This window comes from Neltuma alba, unplaced genomic scaffold (assembly GCF_004799145.2).
Source record: "Neltuma alba isolate B1F8T4 unplaced genomic scaffold, ASM479914v2 tig00012081_pilon, whole genome shotgun sequence".
Classification (NCBI taxonomy): domain Eukaryota; kingdom Viridiplantae; phylum Streptophyta; class Magnoliopsida; order Fabales; family Fabaceae; genus Neltuma; species Neltuma alba.
In genome coordinates this window covers 577,753-596,169 of record NW_021636640.1, presented here as the reverse complement: position 1 = coordinate 596,169, position 18,417 = coordinate 577,753, and the positions used below count along the sequence as shown (strand labels likewise).

Below are 18,417 nucleotides of genomic sequence, written 5' to 3'. Positions count from 1 at the left end.
GGCGTCAATGGTGGAGATGAACTGATGAAGGTCCGTGCAATCCGCAGAGTATATACTTTGCCCGCTAACATTTCATTTTAATCATTCATTTATTTACCTTTTTCCCAAAAAAAAAAATAGAAAGCCCAATATAAAACACAATTATCATAAAAATAATTTATATTCTTATTAAATAAAAACTAAGTAAAAGTTAATAATTAGGTAAAATTAAAGGTTACTTTCTTTTTTTTGGTCAAAATTAAGGGATAGGTGAACGCATATTTGAATAAGATATATGACAACCTATCGACAGTATTCTCTTTCGGCCCTACTCTTTAGACCTAAAAATCCTCAAGCCATAGTGAAAGTATTGAATTCCTTCAACTAGATCCCACTCCTATTAGTTTATTTAGTAATTAGCAATAGTAATGGATTATGAGCTTAGCTGATCCGGGTCAGTTGCACACGGAGATAAAAATATTACAAAGAAAATATATATGCATGTTGTGACTGAGATGTGCAACTAAAAATGAACGAGTTTAGAGGTTGAAACATATTGTCAAAGTAAACTCATCCTTTACAAATTACAAAATTGCAAATATTCTATGCTAACAGCCATTTCAGTGTATCAATACCAGATGACACATTAATGTTTATGTGCGTAATTTTGACTGGGTCCAACGGAAACAAATGAAGCTTACACTCTAAAAGGAACATTAATGGTTATAACGCAAGGTATTGATTCAGCAGTTCAGCATAAAATTGTTCGTTAGTTCGTTCTCCAAGTTTAGTTGCAAGACTCCAAAACATGCAACCACTGCTGCCAACAGAAAGGCAGGCTCCACTCCTTCATGTGTTCCCCCCTGTTCAATTTCCGTTTCCAAATGCAGTCACTGAATCAACACCCAAGCTCTGTTAGAATATTGCAGAGCAAGAGTTTAGCTACTAACCTGCACAAATGTCAATGCATCCACTTTGTATGAGAAATTCTTAGCTAGACCCGATCCCTTAACAAGTACAAATAACAGAAATAATGAATAGACATAAGCGTAACAAACTTGCTTTTCAAAAAAGCAAGTCTCGGATATATGTCATTCATGACTGGTTTAGAATTTCTCGCTTCCTGTTGCATCCAAAGAATGTTAAAACACAAGAATAGATGACAAAGAAATAGTTGCAACCGTCATCTTTGTACAAGCTGGCTGGTTAAAGTGGAGGAAAGCTACCGGAGTTATTTGTGATAAGAAGGTACTTGAGAAACTTAAAGGAAAATTTTATCGGACTGCTATAAGACCAGCTATGATGTATGGTAGTGAATGTTGGGCAATAAAGGGAAAACAAGAGCACAAAGTCAGAGTAGCAGAAATGAGGATGTTGAGATGGATGTGTGGTCATACAAGAAAAGATAGGATTCGAAATGAAAAGATCAGGACAAGAGTTGGTGTGGCACCTATCCAAGAGAAAATGGTTGAAAATCGATTAAGATGGTTTGGACATGTGCAGAGAAGGCATTTGGAGGCCCCGGTAAGGAGGGTGGATCAAACAAGATGGAGTCCCATAAAAAGAGACAGGAGAAGATCGAGAAGAACGTTGAATGAGGTCATTGAAAGAGACCTCCTAGTCAATAACATATCTAAGGATTGGGTTGTTGACAGAGTACGATGGCGTCGTGTGATTCATGTAGCCGACCCCACCTAGTGGGATAAGGCTTGTTGTTGTTGTTGTTGTTGTCATCTTTGTACGGTACATCATTATCAACCAATCCATGCAGAGCTAGTCCTGTTATGAAGTGGCAGAAGGAGATGGCATTTGATTGGCAGGAAGAAACCGTGAGAATGGCATTGACATGGCACATAGAAGGATGTTGAAATTTTCAGATAGTAATTCTTTACATATTGCATGGTAAAAGATAATCAAGTATCCTAGATTGAAGGCTTGCGCCTTCATGACAGCCAAGAGATGTTTTAGTCTGTTGTCAAGCAAGTTCTCTTAAATTAACCTTTTTCTACATAAAATATTTATTTTGCATTGCCTATTTCCAGTCATCATTGATGTGCTCATAAAAGCAGTTCCAAAAATCCAATTTTTTTAACACGGTTCTTTCCCTGAGTTACAATTTTTTCAATATGGTTTTTCTACATAAAATACGTCAATTTTAGTCTAAGAGACTAAGATTTATCCCAAGATATCTAAAAACCAATTCCCCTTCATCAATGCAGCATCATCAGGATCATCACGAGGCAATCCTTCGATTCCTCTTCATATTTCTCTGTTTTTTTGGCCAAAAAAATTCCCCTTCATGTTTCAAAGTTTATATTATCAACCATATCAAAAGGATGAAGGAAGGATGCCATTACTCTCTATTCATGTTCTTGCTAAGGTTAACGAATACTAAATCATTAAATATTGATTGTCTTCATCCAAGGATGGATCAAGTGAATCTCGAGCAGAAGCGATAGCAAAATCATTTAAATTTTAACAGCTGTCAATCCACTTATATTTTGTGCTTATAGCATGTGATACAACTGCACAACATTAGCTCTTATGGGAAAGCTTCAGCAAAGCTATGAGTTGCACAGTCACACATGTGGCATAGTGCCCAACAGCCATAACATTGAGCTGCAAGCTATAGAGAAAACTAATGCAATATTAATAACTATGGTTGAGGATTTAATGCATATCTAGACCAAGATTAATGTTTGACTCAGAAGACAAACGTAGACAATCCAAGTACAGAGAATTGAACGTACAATTCCTTATTATCTTCAACACATTTAATAATCCAGCGGTCCAAAACTATGAGGTGGCCAAACCTGATAACACCATAGAAGTATTGAAAAAAATGATTAGCGTAAGATTCATGCCCCTGCAGAAAAAAACGAAGTTAACGCTGCACATGTCAAGTAGTTAACCAACATGCAAGCAGCCTATGAGAAGAAATTATAAGAGTAATACAAACAACTTTTTTCTGAAGTCAAAAAATACTAATATTTGACTCCTAAATCCACAAGAAGTGACTGGAATCACTAGAACAATCTCAGTATTGAAATATAGTGAAATATAGTGCACGAACATGATAGTATTATCAAAAAGCCTACTTTACTTCTTAACGAATGTGAACATGCTAAGCTAAAGCCCCTTTGGAAACTCAGAAGTCAAGACAAGGGAGAGAAATATTATAAACCAAACCCTCAAAAATAGAACAATATAGCATGAAACACATCACTTACCCTAAAAAACACTCTTCCTTCTATAAGACCATATGGAATAGGACCAAAATGCCGTGAATCACGGGAGGCATAGATGTTATCCCCCTGAATCCAAACATGCCCCACTGGCACCTGAGAAGTAAACATCATAAAATAAGGGCGGAAATAAAAAGCACCAACAGGAAGAAACTAACAATTTTCTTGGTTACTAAAGCAAACAACTTTTAATACAGGAGATCATGGCAGCAAAACAAGCAACCTTTAAATTCTAAATTCAAGAAGAGTGGGAGAGGAATAGCAAAGGTTCAAAACGAATTGATTTGTGATAACAGTCTGCTTGATTCAGTAAAGAAGAGCAAAGTAACAATGGAATCCAATAGAGATTACACAAGGATAAAATTTGCTAGCAGGATACTCTCAATGAAAGAAACCAACCAATTTGGTCAGAGACGCTTGTAAACACTATTTTCGTCTGAACACTGAGCCTAGTAAAATTAACACTACCAATCAACATAAGCCAATAATTGAGCAAATACAACAGAGCAAGCTATCAAGTAGGAACAATTCACAATCATCAGCCAAAAAATTTTCAGGGCACACGGCTTCATATATATATATATATATATATATTAGACACACACACACAGAGAATAAGTTCCCAACAAAAACAGAAAAAGGTGGAGGAAGTAAACTGCAAAGCACACCCACCACAGCATTTAGAGGCAAATCACCATGCCTGGGATCGAAGTAAGTGATCCTATCCCCTTCCAAGCCCACAATGCGCTTGGTCAAAGTCCGATTGGGGTTTAAGGGAGAGCGAATGAGCACCAAATCTCCAGGCCCAAGCTTCCCCAGTCGAGGAGACACATGCTCGGCGAGAATCACGTCTCCAGTGAGATTCATCGTGGGGAGCATACTAGGCCCGTGCACCTGCACCGACCGAATACCGCAATTGAATCAACTGGGCAAAGTAAAAGACATAATCTGACAAGAGAAAAAAGAAAAAGGGCAAACATATTGAGGGAGTCTACGTGACTAGGGGAGCAAAGATAGTTGTCGGTAACGTGGAGGAGGCAGAGGAACTTCACTGTAATCGCTGTGCGATCAACCACTTCCTTCATAATGCCTCTCCATTGTGCAATATAACTCAGCAGCCCCATCTCTCGTTGTGGCCGCCGAGCTTCGATATCAATATCTAAACCTGCAACTCGGACCACTCACAAAACCGAAACTACTGCCTCCAATAGCAAATTCGCCATAGGTTAGCGGCAATCCGGATCCGCTGCTCCTTCCGCCGTTACCAGCGTGAGAAGGGTGTGATTGCGTAAACTTTCTCCGTCAAGAATGAGATGAAGCGCGCCACTATCCTGAATTTGTTGTACTACACAGTGACATAACGATTTTCCCCTCTTTATGTCGTAACTTTTCTTTTTTCTTTTTTCTTTTTTCTTTGTCATCTAACTCGGCACAATTCAGTTTATTCATACGAAAATGACGTTTTGGAATTATATAAAATTTGGGAAAACAAATTAATTACTAAAAAAGTTAGTAGCATATAAACTATTAATCTTTTGGCAAGAATAAATATAAGCTTTTAATAACATGGAAAATTTTTTTTAAAAAAACGTGATAATAATCAAACTTTCTATAAGTACTAAAAAAATTAAAAACTAAATTTAATTTTAAATAACCTCACTATGATATAAGCATAATATTAAAAAGAGATGCTAGGGTTCCTTTCTTACATTAAAAAGAACTTGAAATAAATGACAGTATTCATGACTAATAAATAATGCATTTTATTATAAGTTTTATATTTTATATTGATTATTTTCTGCATGCTATCTCCAGAAAATAATAAAAGATAGGGAACAAGTTATTTCACAGGTTATTCTCTTTCAAGATCAAAATAAAGAAAAATTTGGGAAAAGAATATAATGCAGCATTGTTATGATACAACAATGGGATATCTTATTTTCCTGGCAACATAAATTGCAGGAAGCAGAAAATATACAATGTGATGAGGAGGTGTGGTTGCTTACTATCTTCAACTATGTCTATATTACTACCTATGTATCAGGAACCACCTGACAGATTTGCTGGAGAGTTCTTGAAATTGCAGAGAGGTTCAAATTTTGTGTTTTCTCCTTGTACTATCACAAAAGAATGCTTCTCAACAATCTGTGTTTTGGCCATACCAGAAGCTCAAACAATTCTTTGAAGATTATAAGCCACCATACTCTCCAGAGCTAAACGATAGGCGCTCTGAGGAAGGCACTGGATGCTTTGAATTGCAATATCAGCCTTTTCTTTTGCCAGCTCTTGAGCTCTTTCGATGCCGCCAGAGCTCTTGACCAAGGCGATGGCCTCCTCGAAGGAACCGGTCTCGCTGAATTCAGACTCAATGATATCCCTCAGTTTCTGTTCTTTCTCTAAAGCGAAGATTACTGGTGCGGTGAGGATGCCTTTGGCTAGGTCACTGGCTGCAGGCTTTCCCAGTTGCTCTGCAGTTTGCGTGAAATCCAATATATCATCCACAATTTGGAAGGAAAGGCCAAGATTTCTACCATATTCATACATTTTCTCAGTGATGCTGCTATCAGCACCACTAAAAATTGCAGCGCCTTTCGTGCTTGCGGCAATCAAGGATGCTGTTTTGTAGTAGCTCTTGATAAGATACTCATCTAGTTGTAGATCACAATCAAACAAGCTAGATGCTTGCTTTATTTCACCACTGGCAAAATCTTTGATCACCTGTTAAGACAAATAGCAGAGTTATGATGATTTTAGAAGGCATCTTGAAGACATTTTCCATAGGTATGATGATGGAACTTACTTGGCTGATAAGTTTAATAACTTCAAGGTTTTCAAGATTAGCGAGATACCAGGAGGATTGAGCAAACATGAAGTCTCCAGCTAGCACTGCTACTCTTGTTCCATACAGTTGATGAACAGTTTCCTTTCCTACAAATACACAACATCAGAGGGGTCAATGTAGAAGAACTGGAAAAAGTTTACGAGATAAACTGATACACAACAAACAAAAACAAACTCTTCTCAGTGCTTTCAAGCCAATGAACCCATGCGACTGCATTCAGAGTCCAGTATTTCCAATTCAAAATGATTAAGGAAAATGCAGTTCACAAGCAAGCTTTACAAAAAGTTTATTTTCCCATCAACTTAGTGGAGCTTTCATTTACCAAAGCAGCAGTGAAGGAACCATTTAAAACTGATTAATGCAGGTCATCTACACCTTGCAAGGGCTTGAGGTATGCCTATTAATGATAAATTTAGAAAAGTCTTTGGAGTGCTTATGATATGTCCTCATAACATTTAAAGTCTGGCTTTATACGTGTAAGAATATCTCCACAAACAGGCATATGTGGGGTCCCTTGAAGGACACCAAATACATATTGAAGAACAAGTAAATCTAGATAGAAACATATCACCTGACAGATCTCAGTGCTATTCTATAGATTGATATTAACAACCAATTAGACTGCATAGATAAGTCTTTATAGCTTTATTGAAAGATGGCATTATCAAAAGCACACGCAGAAGCCCGTCTACACTCTGAGTGTCTAATGATAATTGATTTTCTAAAGATACACACGTAAGGTGCGATAATAAATTTCCTTTCTAGAGGGGGTGCAAAGACTCGAGCAGAGATTAGCTCATCAGACAAAAGACATTTTATCTGAGATGGAATTGAGTTTTATTCACCACCAAAACTTGACAAACACAACAGGAGCTTCTAGTGTCACACTTTCTATCCCTATCAGTATCACACTTTGGTTCAATTTTTTAAATTATTTTACCTTATGCATATCTATCTCTATCTTTGGGGTAGGTTTCAAATGCAGACAAGATCTGATGATATGGCGGGCAAATATAATTCATTTAGACTTGTAATGCTGGGGGACAGATTAAAGAATTTTCCTAAAACAAGGGCCTGACACCAAATCTAATCGCTCCGGTGCAGAATTTAAGATTTTAAAGAAACTACTGATAAATAGACTTTAACATGAGTGCCTCGGGTTAGCAACCATAGTGATCTCAACAATATGACTAAAACTCCTTCATAGTACTTAGAATAGTGGTATAAGTGAAAATTACATTCTTGCTCATAAAGAGGGGTCACAGGCTTACCTCTTCGCAGGCTGCTCTCATCTAATACATCATCATGTATCAAACTAGCAGTATGAATCATTTCAATTATTTCTGCTAAACGCCGATGCTTCGTGGTAAGTTCCCTGCGACCATGTTCAAATAAATGTTGCTACATTTATCATCATACATTGCAAATAACTATGAGCATAAGCACTAAGAGATGCAGAACATTCTACACTTACTTCATTCCAACTAGTTCTGCTGTGGCTCTTGAAACTAAGAAAACCAAAGCTGGTCTCATCCTCTTCCCACCGGCACTAAAGATTTGTTCAGCCGCAGACATTAAAACAGGATTTTCTGCACCCACAATCTACCAGACAAAGCAGCTTCTTTATAAGAAGAAGAAGAAGGAGCACAACGTTCATCAAATAGAAAGAACCCATAAACTAGCAGGCACTGCATCATTGAGAATGATCAAGTCTTGGCAACGTTTGACAGGATCATCCACCTTATAAACTAGGAACTAACAATACAGTAACATAATCTCGTCAGTAACAACAGTAGCTTTACTCACCGACTTAAGGTTTTTGTTGAGAGTTAGTAGGTCATCACCGACCACTTCAAACAATTTGGCAGGAGAAATGGGGCTTTCTGGGTCATTCTTCAAGTCCAGTCCTGTTGAAAGGCCTTGACTATATTTAGTTCTCCCTATGCAAACAAAAATTTCCAATGTTCAGTCTCGTAGCTACTCCCAATATCTGTGCTCATTGAAGACATCAATATGAAACAAGTTTATTGATAAATCTTATACCATTTACTGCGGGCTCAGGCTCCACAGTCTTCATCGAAGAAACACGACATTGAGTGGTTACCCGCCGCCAGCAGGCCGATTTACGAGCTCCGCAGCCTCCAGTCCATACTCTAGATTTCACCTTCGCGTAATTTCTCACAGAACACCGCTCGAATGAAGCATTGGAAGAGCAGCCACAAGCAAGCCAGATTTTGGCAGTAAAATCCAAGCTTTGGATCGTTACTGACATCATTCGGAAGTCGGACCCAGAAACCAAAACGAGCGAGTTTCACTTTCAAATCAAGAACCCAGATGGAAAAAGGCAAAATTTACCGTTAAACTGACCAGCAGAAAGCGGCCACTAAAAGGAGGAGGAAGAAGAAGAGCAGTGTCTTCAGACTTCAGAGTTTGTGAAGGAAAACAAAAAAACGACGGAGGCCGAAAGGCTAGTTCGTTTTGAAGGTAGTTCCTGTATAGAGAAATCACACGTGTGTCAGAATCTAAAGTCCGAGCGAAATTGAGTGGATCCAGATAACCCACATAGACAAGGATGATCTGCGCTTCTTATCAGTTAGAGAGAGAAATTCAAGGCTCTAGCTTCTTAGCCGATTACGAGTCTCGCGAGAGGCTGGAAGGCTGCACATGAGATATAAATATAAAATAGCTTTTTATCGGCGGATCAATTGCTGTACATTCACGGCTTAGCACAAGCCCATACAATGTGAGTTCGGTGTTCAAATTAGAGCCATGAAAAGCTCTTTGTCGTACACTCGTAATCATTAAAATTATTATTATTATTATTATGAACGTAGGATTTATTTATGCATGGATGATCGCCATGTGAGAAATCAAATACCAACTTTAACACGAAATACATTAATTCAGGGAAAGTGGGATAAATTATTCGCTGAGAAATTAATTGATAAATAGTTGATCAGTTTTGTGTCCAGCTTTACTTCTTTTATATTCAATACAATTTCATCTTCTTGTATCATAATTCATATATTATGTATTTGAATTTTATTTATGTGCAATTCTTCTTTTCTTATGCAAATTAATTATAATATTTTGTATAAATCTTTTTTCTTTGTGCTATTTAATTTGTTTTATATGTAATTTATCTTCAGTTATGAAATCTATTATCCTAGGGATTATTGTTAATTAATTTTTCAACTAGATTTATTCGCAAATTTATCATAAAATGATGGTGCTTATTTGTCATGCGATGTCATGCGTAATCCACGGAAATCCGATCTCCTCATCGTCAGGGGACCTCGTGGCTCTTTCTTTCCCCTAAATATAAAATATCACGCATGGTTACCAAAATTATGCGGAGCTTATTTATGTTTGAATATTTTATTTCAGATTTTTTCTTAATTAAATAGGAGTTTTTTAAAAAAATTATTTATTAAAGGTTGGGAAAAATCATTAGATAACGATATTTTAAAAAAAATACTAATATCATAAAATTCTGAGATGTGTATTATTCAAAGGAATAAAACCTAAAAAAATTATGTATTGCATTTAGAAACAGGCAGAGCGTAAGATTTAAAAAAATATCCTGACTCTGTAACTCATACCAATAAAAGTTTTGAAAATTTTATGTTAACAAATATTTTCATCTTTCTATCTTTGTCATTAATTAATACTTATTATTTTCTCAACTTCACTTAAAGAGGGGTCAAGTTTTTTATCCCCTGATTAGATGTATTTTTGGGGGGAAAAAAATTTCTTATAAAAGTTTGTAAATTAGTTTTATATATAAAAACATGACAATGGTTTGCAATAAGGGGAAATAATATGATTATCTATGAGGTCAGTTTTTATTTTTACTTTTAAATAAACTACATGCAACTATCTTTTGTTGCGATAAAAAAAGGTATATTTATTTTAAAATATATATTTACAATATATATTTTGCTATATCAACATAAATTATATTGATAACAAGCTTCATTATTCACAGGCTAATCCTTTTTTTTTTTGCGTAAAGATGAAAAAGTTGATTATTTTTATGCTCATTTTGAATGAAAAATTAGAAATCTTAGATATTTTTGTTATCTCTGTTTCACAAAACAAGGATGCCTTACAAGGAATATACTTACGACTTATGGGAGAAATAAGACAATGATGGCTCAACATATCATTTTCAAGAAAACATCAAGAAAATGACTAAAATAGGGGAAGAGACAATGCCACTTAGTTATATACTTATAAGGCAGTCTCGAGACTCGAGTCATAACTCTTTTCTCAAAAATACCAGTGTTTCAGTTTGTATACTTATATTATAACTATTATAAAATATCATTAAATATAAAATTATAGGGAAAATTGGTAAAAAAAATATCTATTTAAAAATTTAATTGATTACAAAGACTTAAATTTGAGAACATACAAATATAATCTGTGAGTGTAATATATTTTCTGTTGCGTACAAATAACTTCTGTATTAATAATTGTTGCACATTACTAATAATATGATGTGCACAGTAAAAAATATATTACACTCACTCAAATTTAAGTCTTTTTAACCCAATTAAAATTTCAAATCAGAAAATTTTTATCAATTTTCTCAAAATTATAATTAAACTATTTTACCATTTTTACTGATACAACTAAACACTAACCACAAAATGATTATATGACTCATAATTAAATAAATTAGTACTTTGAAAAATACTGCCAAGATTGTTAATTATATTTAATAATTATTTTCCATATCAAACAAAAAAAATAATTTCTTCAAAACATTATTAATTTAATTTATGCACATGTCCTTCTATTTAGTTATCTTTTTTTTTCTTCTCCGTTCTTAATTTCTTGGCCGCTTTTTCTTGTGATAGCCTATTTTTCTTATGTCCCCCCCCCCCAAAAAAAAAGGAAGAAGAAGAAAACTTTGTCAATTATTTTATTGCTGCGTCATAAATCTTAAATATATTAAAAGAAAACTAGCCCTTGCTAAGGCTATGGGAGGGAGCAATCTCCTCGATAAGGTTGCCCCCACTAAGACTTTGATTGCATGCCTACCCAGCTGACAAAGTCTTTGATTGAATGCCCGCCCAGCTGCCCCGTATAGGTAGATGTGGGGTGATTACGTTAAATGTCACCTAATTTATCGTTTAATTTCTGATACATCTCTTTTTTTTTTTTTAACTACTTCATCCAGTATCCTGGGCAGCCTCTAATATGAGGATTCCACAAGTTCAAACTAATCCAGATTAGATCATTGCAGGAGTTCAAAGGCGGCTAACCTCTACCAAGGGTGTGTTTGAATGAAACCAAACCGTGGTTTGAAAAAGTGATTCTGGAGAATAGATTCTGAAAAGAATAGATTTTATGAAAAAGTGATTTTGAGAAGTGAGAGTGTTTGAATAGTTGTTATCAGAAGCATTTTTTATATATACAAATTACTAAAAAAAAGACATAAGTTAATATGATAATTACAGAAAAAATATATTTCATGATATATTTTAATTTGAAAGAATAAAATTGTTAATAATATATTTTTTTATTAACATAATTAATAATACATAAGATAATATAAGTAATAAATAATTAATTTGTATATATATTTATAAAATATAAGATTAAATATATTTATAAAAAAATATGTTTATAAAAAAATAACAAGATACATATCCTATAGGCTCTCACACTCTCCCTTTTTTCTCCAAAAGCAAAAAAATTTTGCTTTTTCCAAAACCATGGTTTTGGTTTTTGGGTGGGTGTTTGGGTGATTTATTCCTCAAACCATGGTTTGGGGTGTCACCCAAATACAGCCTAAGTATTTAACGCTGCTGTATTTCTATGGTTCGAACTCCACTTCTCTTGGTTAAGCTAAAACAACCCCTTACTAATTGATCTAAAAAATATAATATATTTTTCTTAAAATATCATAATTATTGTTTTTAATATCTTTCCTTTCTTTTCTACTTGATTGTGGTTGATGAAATATCAATAGGTATAATTTAAAAAATAATAAATATGATAAATATGTCTTCTATTTAAGATTAATATCAACTCAATAAGATGAGAAGTATTTTCTCAACTTCACCCAAAGAGGGGTCAATTTTTTTTTTATTTACTAATTAGAGATGTTTTAAGGAAAAAAATTTTCTTCTACAAGTTTGTAAACTATTTTTATATATTAAAACATGATGCATTCCAAAATTTTGTCTTATAGTTTGAAATAAGCGGAGGTAATATGATGAAAAAAAACACTAAAATATTGTAAGAAATGCTACGAAATAAACTAGAGGAGGTAAATTTTAAAATGTCAAATCAGACTTTTTATATTATTTTAAAATTTTAAAATATTATGAAATGACAACATGGTTCTTACTCTAAGTGATTATTTTTATATAACTATTGACTATTTTTGTTTTTAAAAGTTCGATAACTACTTTTATATGGTTATTGACTATATAAGAGCAGTAAATAACTAAATAAAAAATAATCACTAAATCTCTAACAACACTTATTGTATTTTTTTGAATTTTTGAAACAAAAATAGTTAATAGCAAAACTAAAATAGTCAATAGCTAAACAAAAATAGTCACCAAATTTTTAAAATTGAAAGTAGTCAATAGCAATATTTAGTAGCTAAACAAGAGCAGTCATTGAAATTCTAAAAACAAATATAGTTAAATAACTAAAAAAAGCTATCAATACATTTTTAAAAAAAAAGTTACTAGAGCTCCAATGACTGAAAATCGGTTAAGGGCGTTGAGGTGACAATATTTTTTAAAAAAATAATAAAGGATATTTATGTAATTTTATAAGATTTGAAATTTTCAAAATTGTATAAGGAGTCTGAATTGATATTTTGAAATTCACCTATATTGATTTTTTTTATAGCAATTTTTAAGGTATTTTTATTGTCTTTTTTTCTAATATGATTGTGTATGAGGTTTTTTTTTTAATTTTAAATACACTATATGCAACTATCTTTTGTTGCGTTAAAAATTTATATTTAAGTTAAAATATATATTTACAATATATATTTTGCTGTATCAATATAAATTATATTGATAACAAGCTTAATTATTCACATGCTAATCTTTTTTTTTTGCTGAAAGATTAAAAAGTTGATTATTTGTATGCTCATTTTGAATGAAAAAGCAGACATCTTAAATAGATTTTGTTGTCTGTACTTTCAAGAAAATGACTAAAATAGAGGAAGAGAAGTGCCACTTAATTGTATATTTATAAGGCAGTCTCATCTCATAACTCTTCTCTCAAAAATACTGTATTGTTTCAGTTTGTATATTTACATTTGTGACTATTATAAAAGATTATTAAATATAAAACCATAAGTAAACTATTTTACCATTTTTACTGCGACAACTAAATACTAAACAAACAATGATTACATCGATTTAATGACTAATAATTAAATAAATTAGTATTTTGGAAAATACCCCCAAAATTACTATTTATATTTAATAATTATTTTTCATATAAAAATAATGTTTTCAAGAAATTATTAATTTAATTTAGGAAAAATTAGTAAAAAATTACTTTTTAAAAATTTAATTGATTAAAATGACCTGAATTTAAGCACATACAACTATAATTTTTTAATACAACTTTTCTTTTGCTATGCAAAACATCTTCCGTTGTGCCTAAAGAACTTCCATATTGATTATTATTTCACATCTTTGATGATATATTACACAACAACAACAAAAAGTTACATTCATAGATCATAGTTGTGTTTACTCAAATTTAGATCTTTTTAGTCAATTAAGTTTTCAAACAAGGAGTTTTAACTAAATTTTTCTTTAATTTATGCACATGTCCTTCTATTTATTTATATTCTTTATTCTTCTCCCTTCTTAATTTCTTAGCTGATTTTTCTTGTGATAACCTATTTCTCTTAGGTCCCACGCCTAATAAAGAAAATTAACATCATCAAAAAATCGTCAAATTATTCAAAACTTTGTCAATTATTGCCGCATCATAAATATGTTAAAAGAAAACTAGGACTGTAGGGGGCACGAATCTATCCAATGAGGTTGCCCCCACTAAGATTTTGATTGTATATCTACCCCATAGAGATAGATACGTGTGGGGCTAATGAGTACTGATCATTTTTATTAATGAGGATATCAGTCCACTAAAACTTCTCATTCAGAAATGACTGCGGAAAACAGTACTATTACTTTAAATGCCACCGAATTTATCGTTTAATTTCTGGTACATCTTTAATATATCTACACCACGTTTTTTTCGTGCACATTATATATGTGTGTATACCTTTTGCGCATCACATATATTTATTTTGACTTTTTAAATTCCTCTTTTACTCTTTAGATACTTAATATAAGACCTATTTAACTAATTTGATTATATTAAAAAAGTTAGGCATAAGTTAGTTAATTATAAGAAATGTGACATGTTTTTCCTAAAACACCATAATAATCTTTATTAATACCCCGTCTCCCCCTTCTACTTAATTATGGTTGAAGAAGTATCCATAGGAGTAATTTAGAGAAAACTAATAAATATGAGAAATAAGTCTTATATGTAAGATCAAAATTAACTCAATAATTAGATCTTATATTAAGGACCGGAGGAATAATTGATTTGACAATTTTGCAACGTTTTTTAGGAAATTACTGTCAGTTCCTAATAAAGAGATTTAAGCACTCAAAAATTATTAATAACTAAGAAACATTAGTGACTAGTTTTGGTACAAAAAATGATAACAGATTTATGCTGCTCACTTATCATTGAATTTTTTATGATTAAATTTCTTATCAGAGTCTCACAGCAATGCTCCCTATTTTATTTTACTTCTCCTCCAAATGTTCAAATGCTTTTTTCTAGCCTCTATCGTCACTAGGGAAAGAAAAAGGCCAAATGGCCTAAAGCATGCGGCATAGTTTAAGCATTTGGCCTGGCTTGTTTTAAAATAGAAAAGGCTCAAACTTTTTTTATGATCTGTTTAGCCTAATGGATTAGACCTAAGTTTTTGGGAAGCTTGTTAAACCTGTTAGCTTGACCTGTCCTGTTTATTTATCTTAATTTTAATTTTATACTTATATCTAGTTTTAATTCAAATTCTAATATATAATTATAACTTGTTTTCAATAATATTAACTGTAATTAAAATTTAAAATATTATTTATGACATTAAAATTTAAGTAAAAGATAATAATAAAAAATAAATTATGTAGTATGTATATTTTACTTTTTTATTAGTCTACATATTTTTTACAATGCATTTTGAAAATTTAAAATTACAGACTTTTTTAATAGACTCAAGCTGGGGAAAAAAAAAAGCCTCTAGCAAGCTACAAGCTAGGCTCAAGTTGACTTGTTAGTAAAGGCTTTACTTGTTAAGAACAAAGCATAGTTTGGCCTGGCCTATCTCCACTCGTACTAATCACACTTTACTCTATTATTTTTTTGGCAATAAGCTTGAATATCATCAATGACAATTACAATAGTTAAAGAAACTTTCTTCATTACGGACATCATCAAACTTTGAATGTGAAATTGTATGAGCATAATGACTCAGTGATTGTTTGCCCACCAGAAATGTCTGATTGTATTAAAAATGAGGAAATCATTCAACGTTTTCAAATGATGAAAACTCATACATAGTAATTATATATTCATGCTTTTAATAGTAATTTGTTATGATAGTATACGCGTGTGTTGCCTCTAATGATTAAAATTTCAATTAAAAAAAAAAAAAAAAGGATCGCCCCTGCAAGTTGGCTTTTTCTGGGTTTAATTCGTTTCATCATTCATTAACTGAAAATAAAACTAAAATTTGGTCAGCAAGATAATTAGGAAAGGGATTGCAAATTTGAGTAGAAACAGATACATGCCCAATAACCTACAGGTACATTGGCCACAGACTCCAGAATAAACCAAAACCTGCCGCAAAACCTTGCTTCTCCTCTCTAGTTTCTTATTTCTCATTGCTATGGATAGATGCAGTTCCCATAACCTGCAATCCAATAACAAACATTTAAAAGAAAAAAACAAAAAAACCAGAGAGAGTGAAAGAAAAAGGTCAGAATTTAATCTGCAAATCTCTTTGGAACAAATTTATACACTGAAAAAATACATGAAATTGCCAACTCTTCATCCCACAATAGAAGAAAACTTACTTGGATCAGTGACAACAATGAGACCAGAACCTCTGAACTCACAGTTCCAGTGGTTTTTTCCTTTTGACTGATAATAAAGATTCATAGCAACAGAAGCATGATTCATGAGATTGTCAGGAATGAAGCAAGGGCAGCCTCTCTGCAGAATTCTGCAATCCACTTGAGAGCAGGCATAGTTTATGTTTGCTAAAAGTGTGGCCTGGTCTGATGATGGCTTAGCCACACACCATGTTCTCTGTAAATGATTCATTCCATTTCTGATCTCAGCACTAACATCATCACAAGAATCACAAGACAATCAGGAGTTCAGTGTTTGATGTTTAGTTACCTGTCCATTAACCATGATCAGATCCCCCCTGCATGTGTGAGAAAAAAAAGGCAAAAAAATACAAATGATCAGCTTTAAGCTGTTTGTAATTGGAAAGAGATTGTCCAATGATAATTTTTCCTAAATTGTTTAGACTTGGAGAAAATTTTGATACGTCAATTAAGATAAATTATCGAGGGACTAGGGGAATAGAGACATGCAACATTAAGCTAATGTAACTCAAAAGCTACAGGAGTGGATCCTAGTTCATATATGAACCTTAAAAGGGGGAAAGTGAGGCATGAATTTCAATCTTGGGAAATGAATCCTTCAAATTCATGAAAACCCAGTTCGGATCTGAAAGCTAGGGGTCAGGGAACACTTATTAAACATGTCCTGATCAATGTGGATGATCGTTGTAAGCTCTACAGTAAAAAAAAAGGCTCTAGAAAGCTGTAGCACCGAGGATTTACATTATCGTACTGGAAGCAGAACAGGAATGAGAAACCCACTAGAGATTTCTGTATTACAAACAACCTGAGTGTGGCAAAAAATACAAACATTTCAAAAGAACCAAAGTCTAAACTGACATTCAACGACAAACGACCCCACATGAGAAGTTAAAAGAGGGTAAAAACCATCACTTGTAAAGTTTATTGAAGCATATGAATTGAAATATACCTGATGATAAGAGCAGAAGAAGAAGGAAAGCAGCCATGTTAGCCATTGTTATCCTTCCCGTACTAACGATGGTGCGCATACTGCCTGCAAATTCTATGAAGTTGATAAAAACCAGATTGAGAGAGGAAGAGGGTGGCTTTGAAACTTGTAGAGAGGAAAGGTGGGGCCTACTCTGAGATAAACAAGTGAAGTTTCAGCCCAAAAAGAAAAAAGACAAGTGGCTGCATGGTGGTGAGCATAACAACTGCATGAACAGCCAATCAAAGTTACAGAGTCGTTTTAGGGGGGACCAGCTGCGGGCTCCGGAGGTATATGTTTGCCCCGGTTTAAAAAATTCATAAAGTTGTTCACAGTCTTTAAACCATAACTCGAACTTCGATATGTGATAGTCTGTCGAATCAATTCCTCAAAACGCTGCTCTGAAAACAGTTTTTTTTTTTTTTCATGAGATATTTGATATTTCACTTCCATGGATATGCACATTCGCTTTTTTTTTTTCTGGATTTTTCTCTACTTTGTGATCCATTTTGGGCCAAAACAGAACAGAATTTCTCACCAGGAAAGCTTGTTCTCTGGTTTCGGTTCAATTTGCGGGCAGAGAACCTCAAGAAACAGAGCACCATATCAGATATCTGTAGATGAAGAAAATTTCCAACAGTAGTAAACTGGTTTAGTAACTCAAAGGCGTTAAATCTAAAGGTACTGTAAAGTCAAGGAATCAGTATTTGTTGTCCCATTTCCCACAAGGTATCCTTTTTGTAGAGATTTTATAATTGGTTAGGGAGAAAACAGTATCTACTTTGTTTCCAATATAATATATATGATGAACTTTATCTTCCTTTTAATGCAATGGCAACAACATGGTTGTTAATGCATGTTTCTTTTTCTTTTTCACTTACAAGATCTTATCTTTATACAATACTCTGCAGATTCTGTAGAAAGCACTCAAAAGAGCGCTCAGATGCTCTTGTTCTCTCAGGCAAAATGATACTTTATTCTGCAAATTCATTTTTCAGCTGCAGTATCGAACTGTAGTTGCCTTTGGTCATTTTTCGTCACATGCTTAATAGAAAGTCTTACAGAGAACAAAGTAAACCATGATGATGCCTCCAGCACATTGTGACTGAAAGAGCATGTGGATCCCCTCTATAAACAGAAGACAAAATGAAAAAAGACGGGAAAAGAAATGGGATCACACTAAAGAGAAATTATCAC

At 33.3% G+C, this 18,417-nt stretch overlaps 3 protein-coding genes across 10 annotated transcripts; all 3 read right to left on the bottom strand.

Annotated features, from left to right (window-relative positions):
* Positions 1-497: 497 nt before the first annotated feature.
* On the bottom strand, positions 498-4,987 carry LOC114722039 (mitochondrial inner membrane protease subunit 1). Of its 8 annotated transcripts, XM_028907948.1 has the most exons (6): positions 4,220-4,987; positions 3,897-4,118; positions 3,210-3,320; positions 2,730-2,845; positions 930-986; positions 504-842 (listed from the first exon to the last, which is right to left on the bottom strand). In XM_028907948.1, exons 1-5 carry the CDS (start codon positions 4,346-4,348, stop codon positions 974-976), a joined length of 591 nt encoding a protein of 196 aa, XP_028763781.1. In that variant the 5' UTR covers positions 4,349-4,987; the 3' UTR covers positions 504-842; positions 930-973. The 8 variants fall into 8 exon arrangements, with proteins under 8 accessions (XP_028763786.1, XP_028763781.1, XP_028763785.1 ...); XM_028907953.1 differs by lacking the exon at positions 930-986 and having other exon boundaries at positions 498-929; positions 3,897-4,172; positions 4,277-4,354; XM_028907952.1 differs by lacking the exon at positions 930-986 and having other exon boundaries at positions 504-929; positions 4,203-4,987.
* An 80-nt stretch (positions 4,988-5,067) lies between these two features.
* Positions 5,068-8,698, bottom strand: LOC114722038 (probable solanesyl-diphosphate synthase 3, chloroplastic). Its single transcript, XM_028907946.1, has 6 exons — positions 8,110-8,698; positions 7,873-8,006; positions 7,541-7,668; positions 7,338-7,441; positions 6,025-6,152; positions 5,068-5,942 (listed from the first exon to the last, which is right to left on the bottom strand). Exons 1-6 carry the CDS (start codon positions 8,339-8,341, stop codon positions 5,394-5,396), a joined length of 1,275 nt encoding a protein of 424 aa, XP_028763779.1. The 5' UTR covers positions 8,342-8,698; the 3' UTR covers positions 5,068-5,393.
* A 7,292-nt stretch (positions 8,699-15,990) lies between these two features.
* LOC114722010 (major pollen allergen Ole e 10-like) lies at positions 15,991-17,240 on the bottom strand (the record flags this gene model as incomplete). Its single annotated transcript, XM_028907919.1, has 4 exons — positions 15,991-16,051; positions 16,215-16,449; positions 16,543-16,570; positions 17,203-17,240. Coding segments are annotated over 4 exons (327 nt in total), but the record flags the coding sequence as incomplete, so codon positions are not given.
* Positions 17,241-18,417: the final 1,177 nt, after the last annotated feature.

Bases quoted from the DNA above. Each gene is read 5' to 3' on its own strand.
- LOC114722039 (XM_028907947.1), bottom strand. From the start codon at position 4,348: ATGGGGCTGCTGAGTTATATTGCACAATGGAGAGGCATTATGAAGGAA. The intron at 4,119-4,219 runs GTAGACTCCCTC...CGGTCGGTGCAG, and splicing joins ATCTTTGCTCCCCTAGTCAC to GTGCACGGGCCTAGTATGCT. The intron at 3,321-3,896 runs GTGGGTGTGCTT...TTTACTTCTCAG, and splicing joins ATTTGCCTCTAAATGCTGTG to GTGCCAGTGGGGCATGTTTG.
- LOC114722038 (XM_028907946.1), bottom strand. From the start codon at position 8,341: ATGATGTCAGTAACGATCCAAAGCTTGGATTTTACTGCCAAAATCTGG. The intron at 6,153-7,337 runs GTAAGCCTGTGA...GTGTATTTGTAG, and splicing joins TGAGAGCAGCCTGCGAAGAG to GAAAGGAAACTGTTCATCAA. The intron at 5,943-6,024 runs GTAAGTTCCATC...TTGTCTTAACAG, and splicing joins TTATTAAACTTATCAGCCAA to GTGATCAAAGATTTTGCCAG.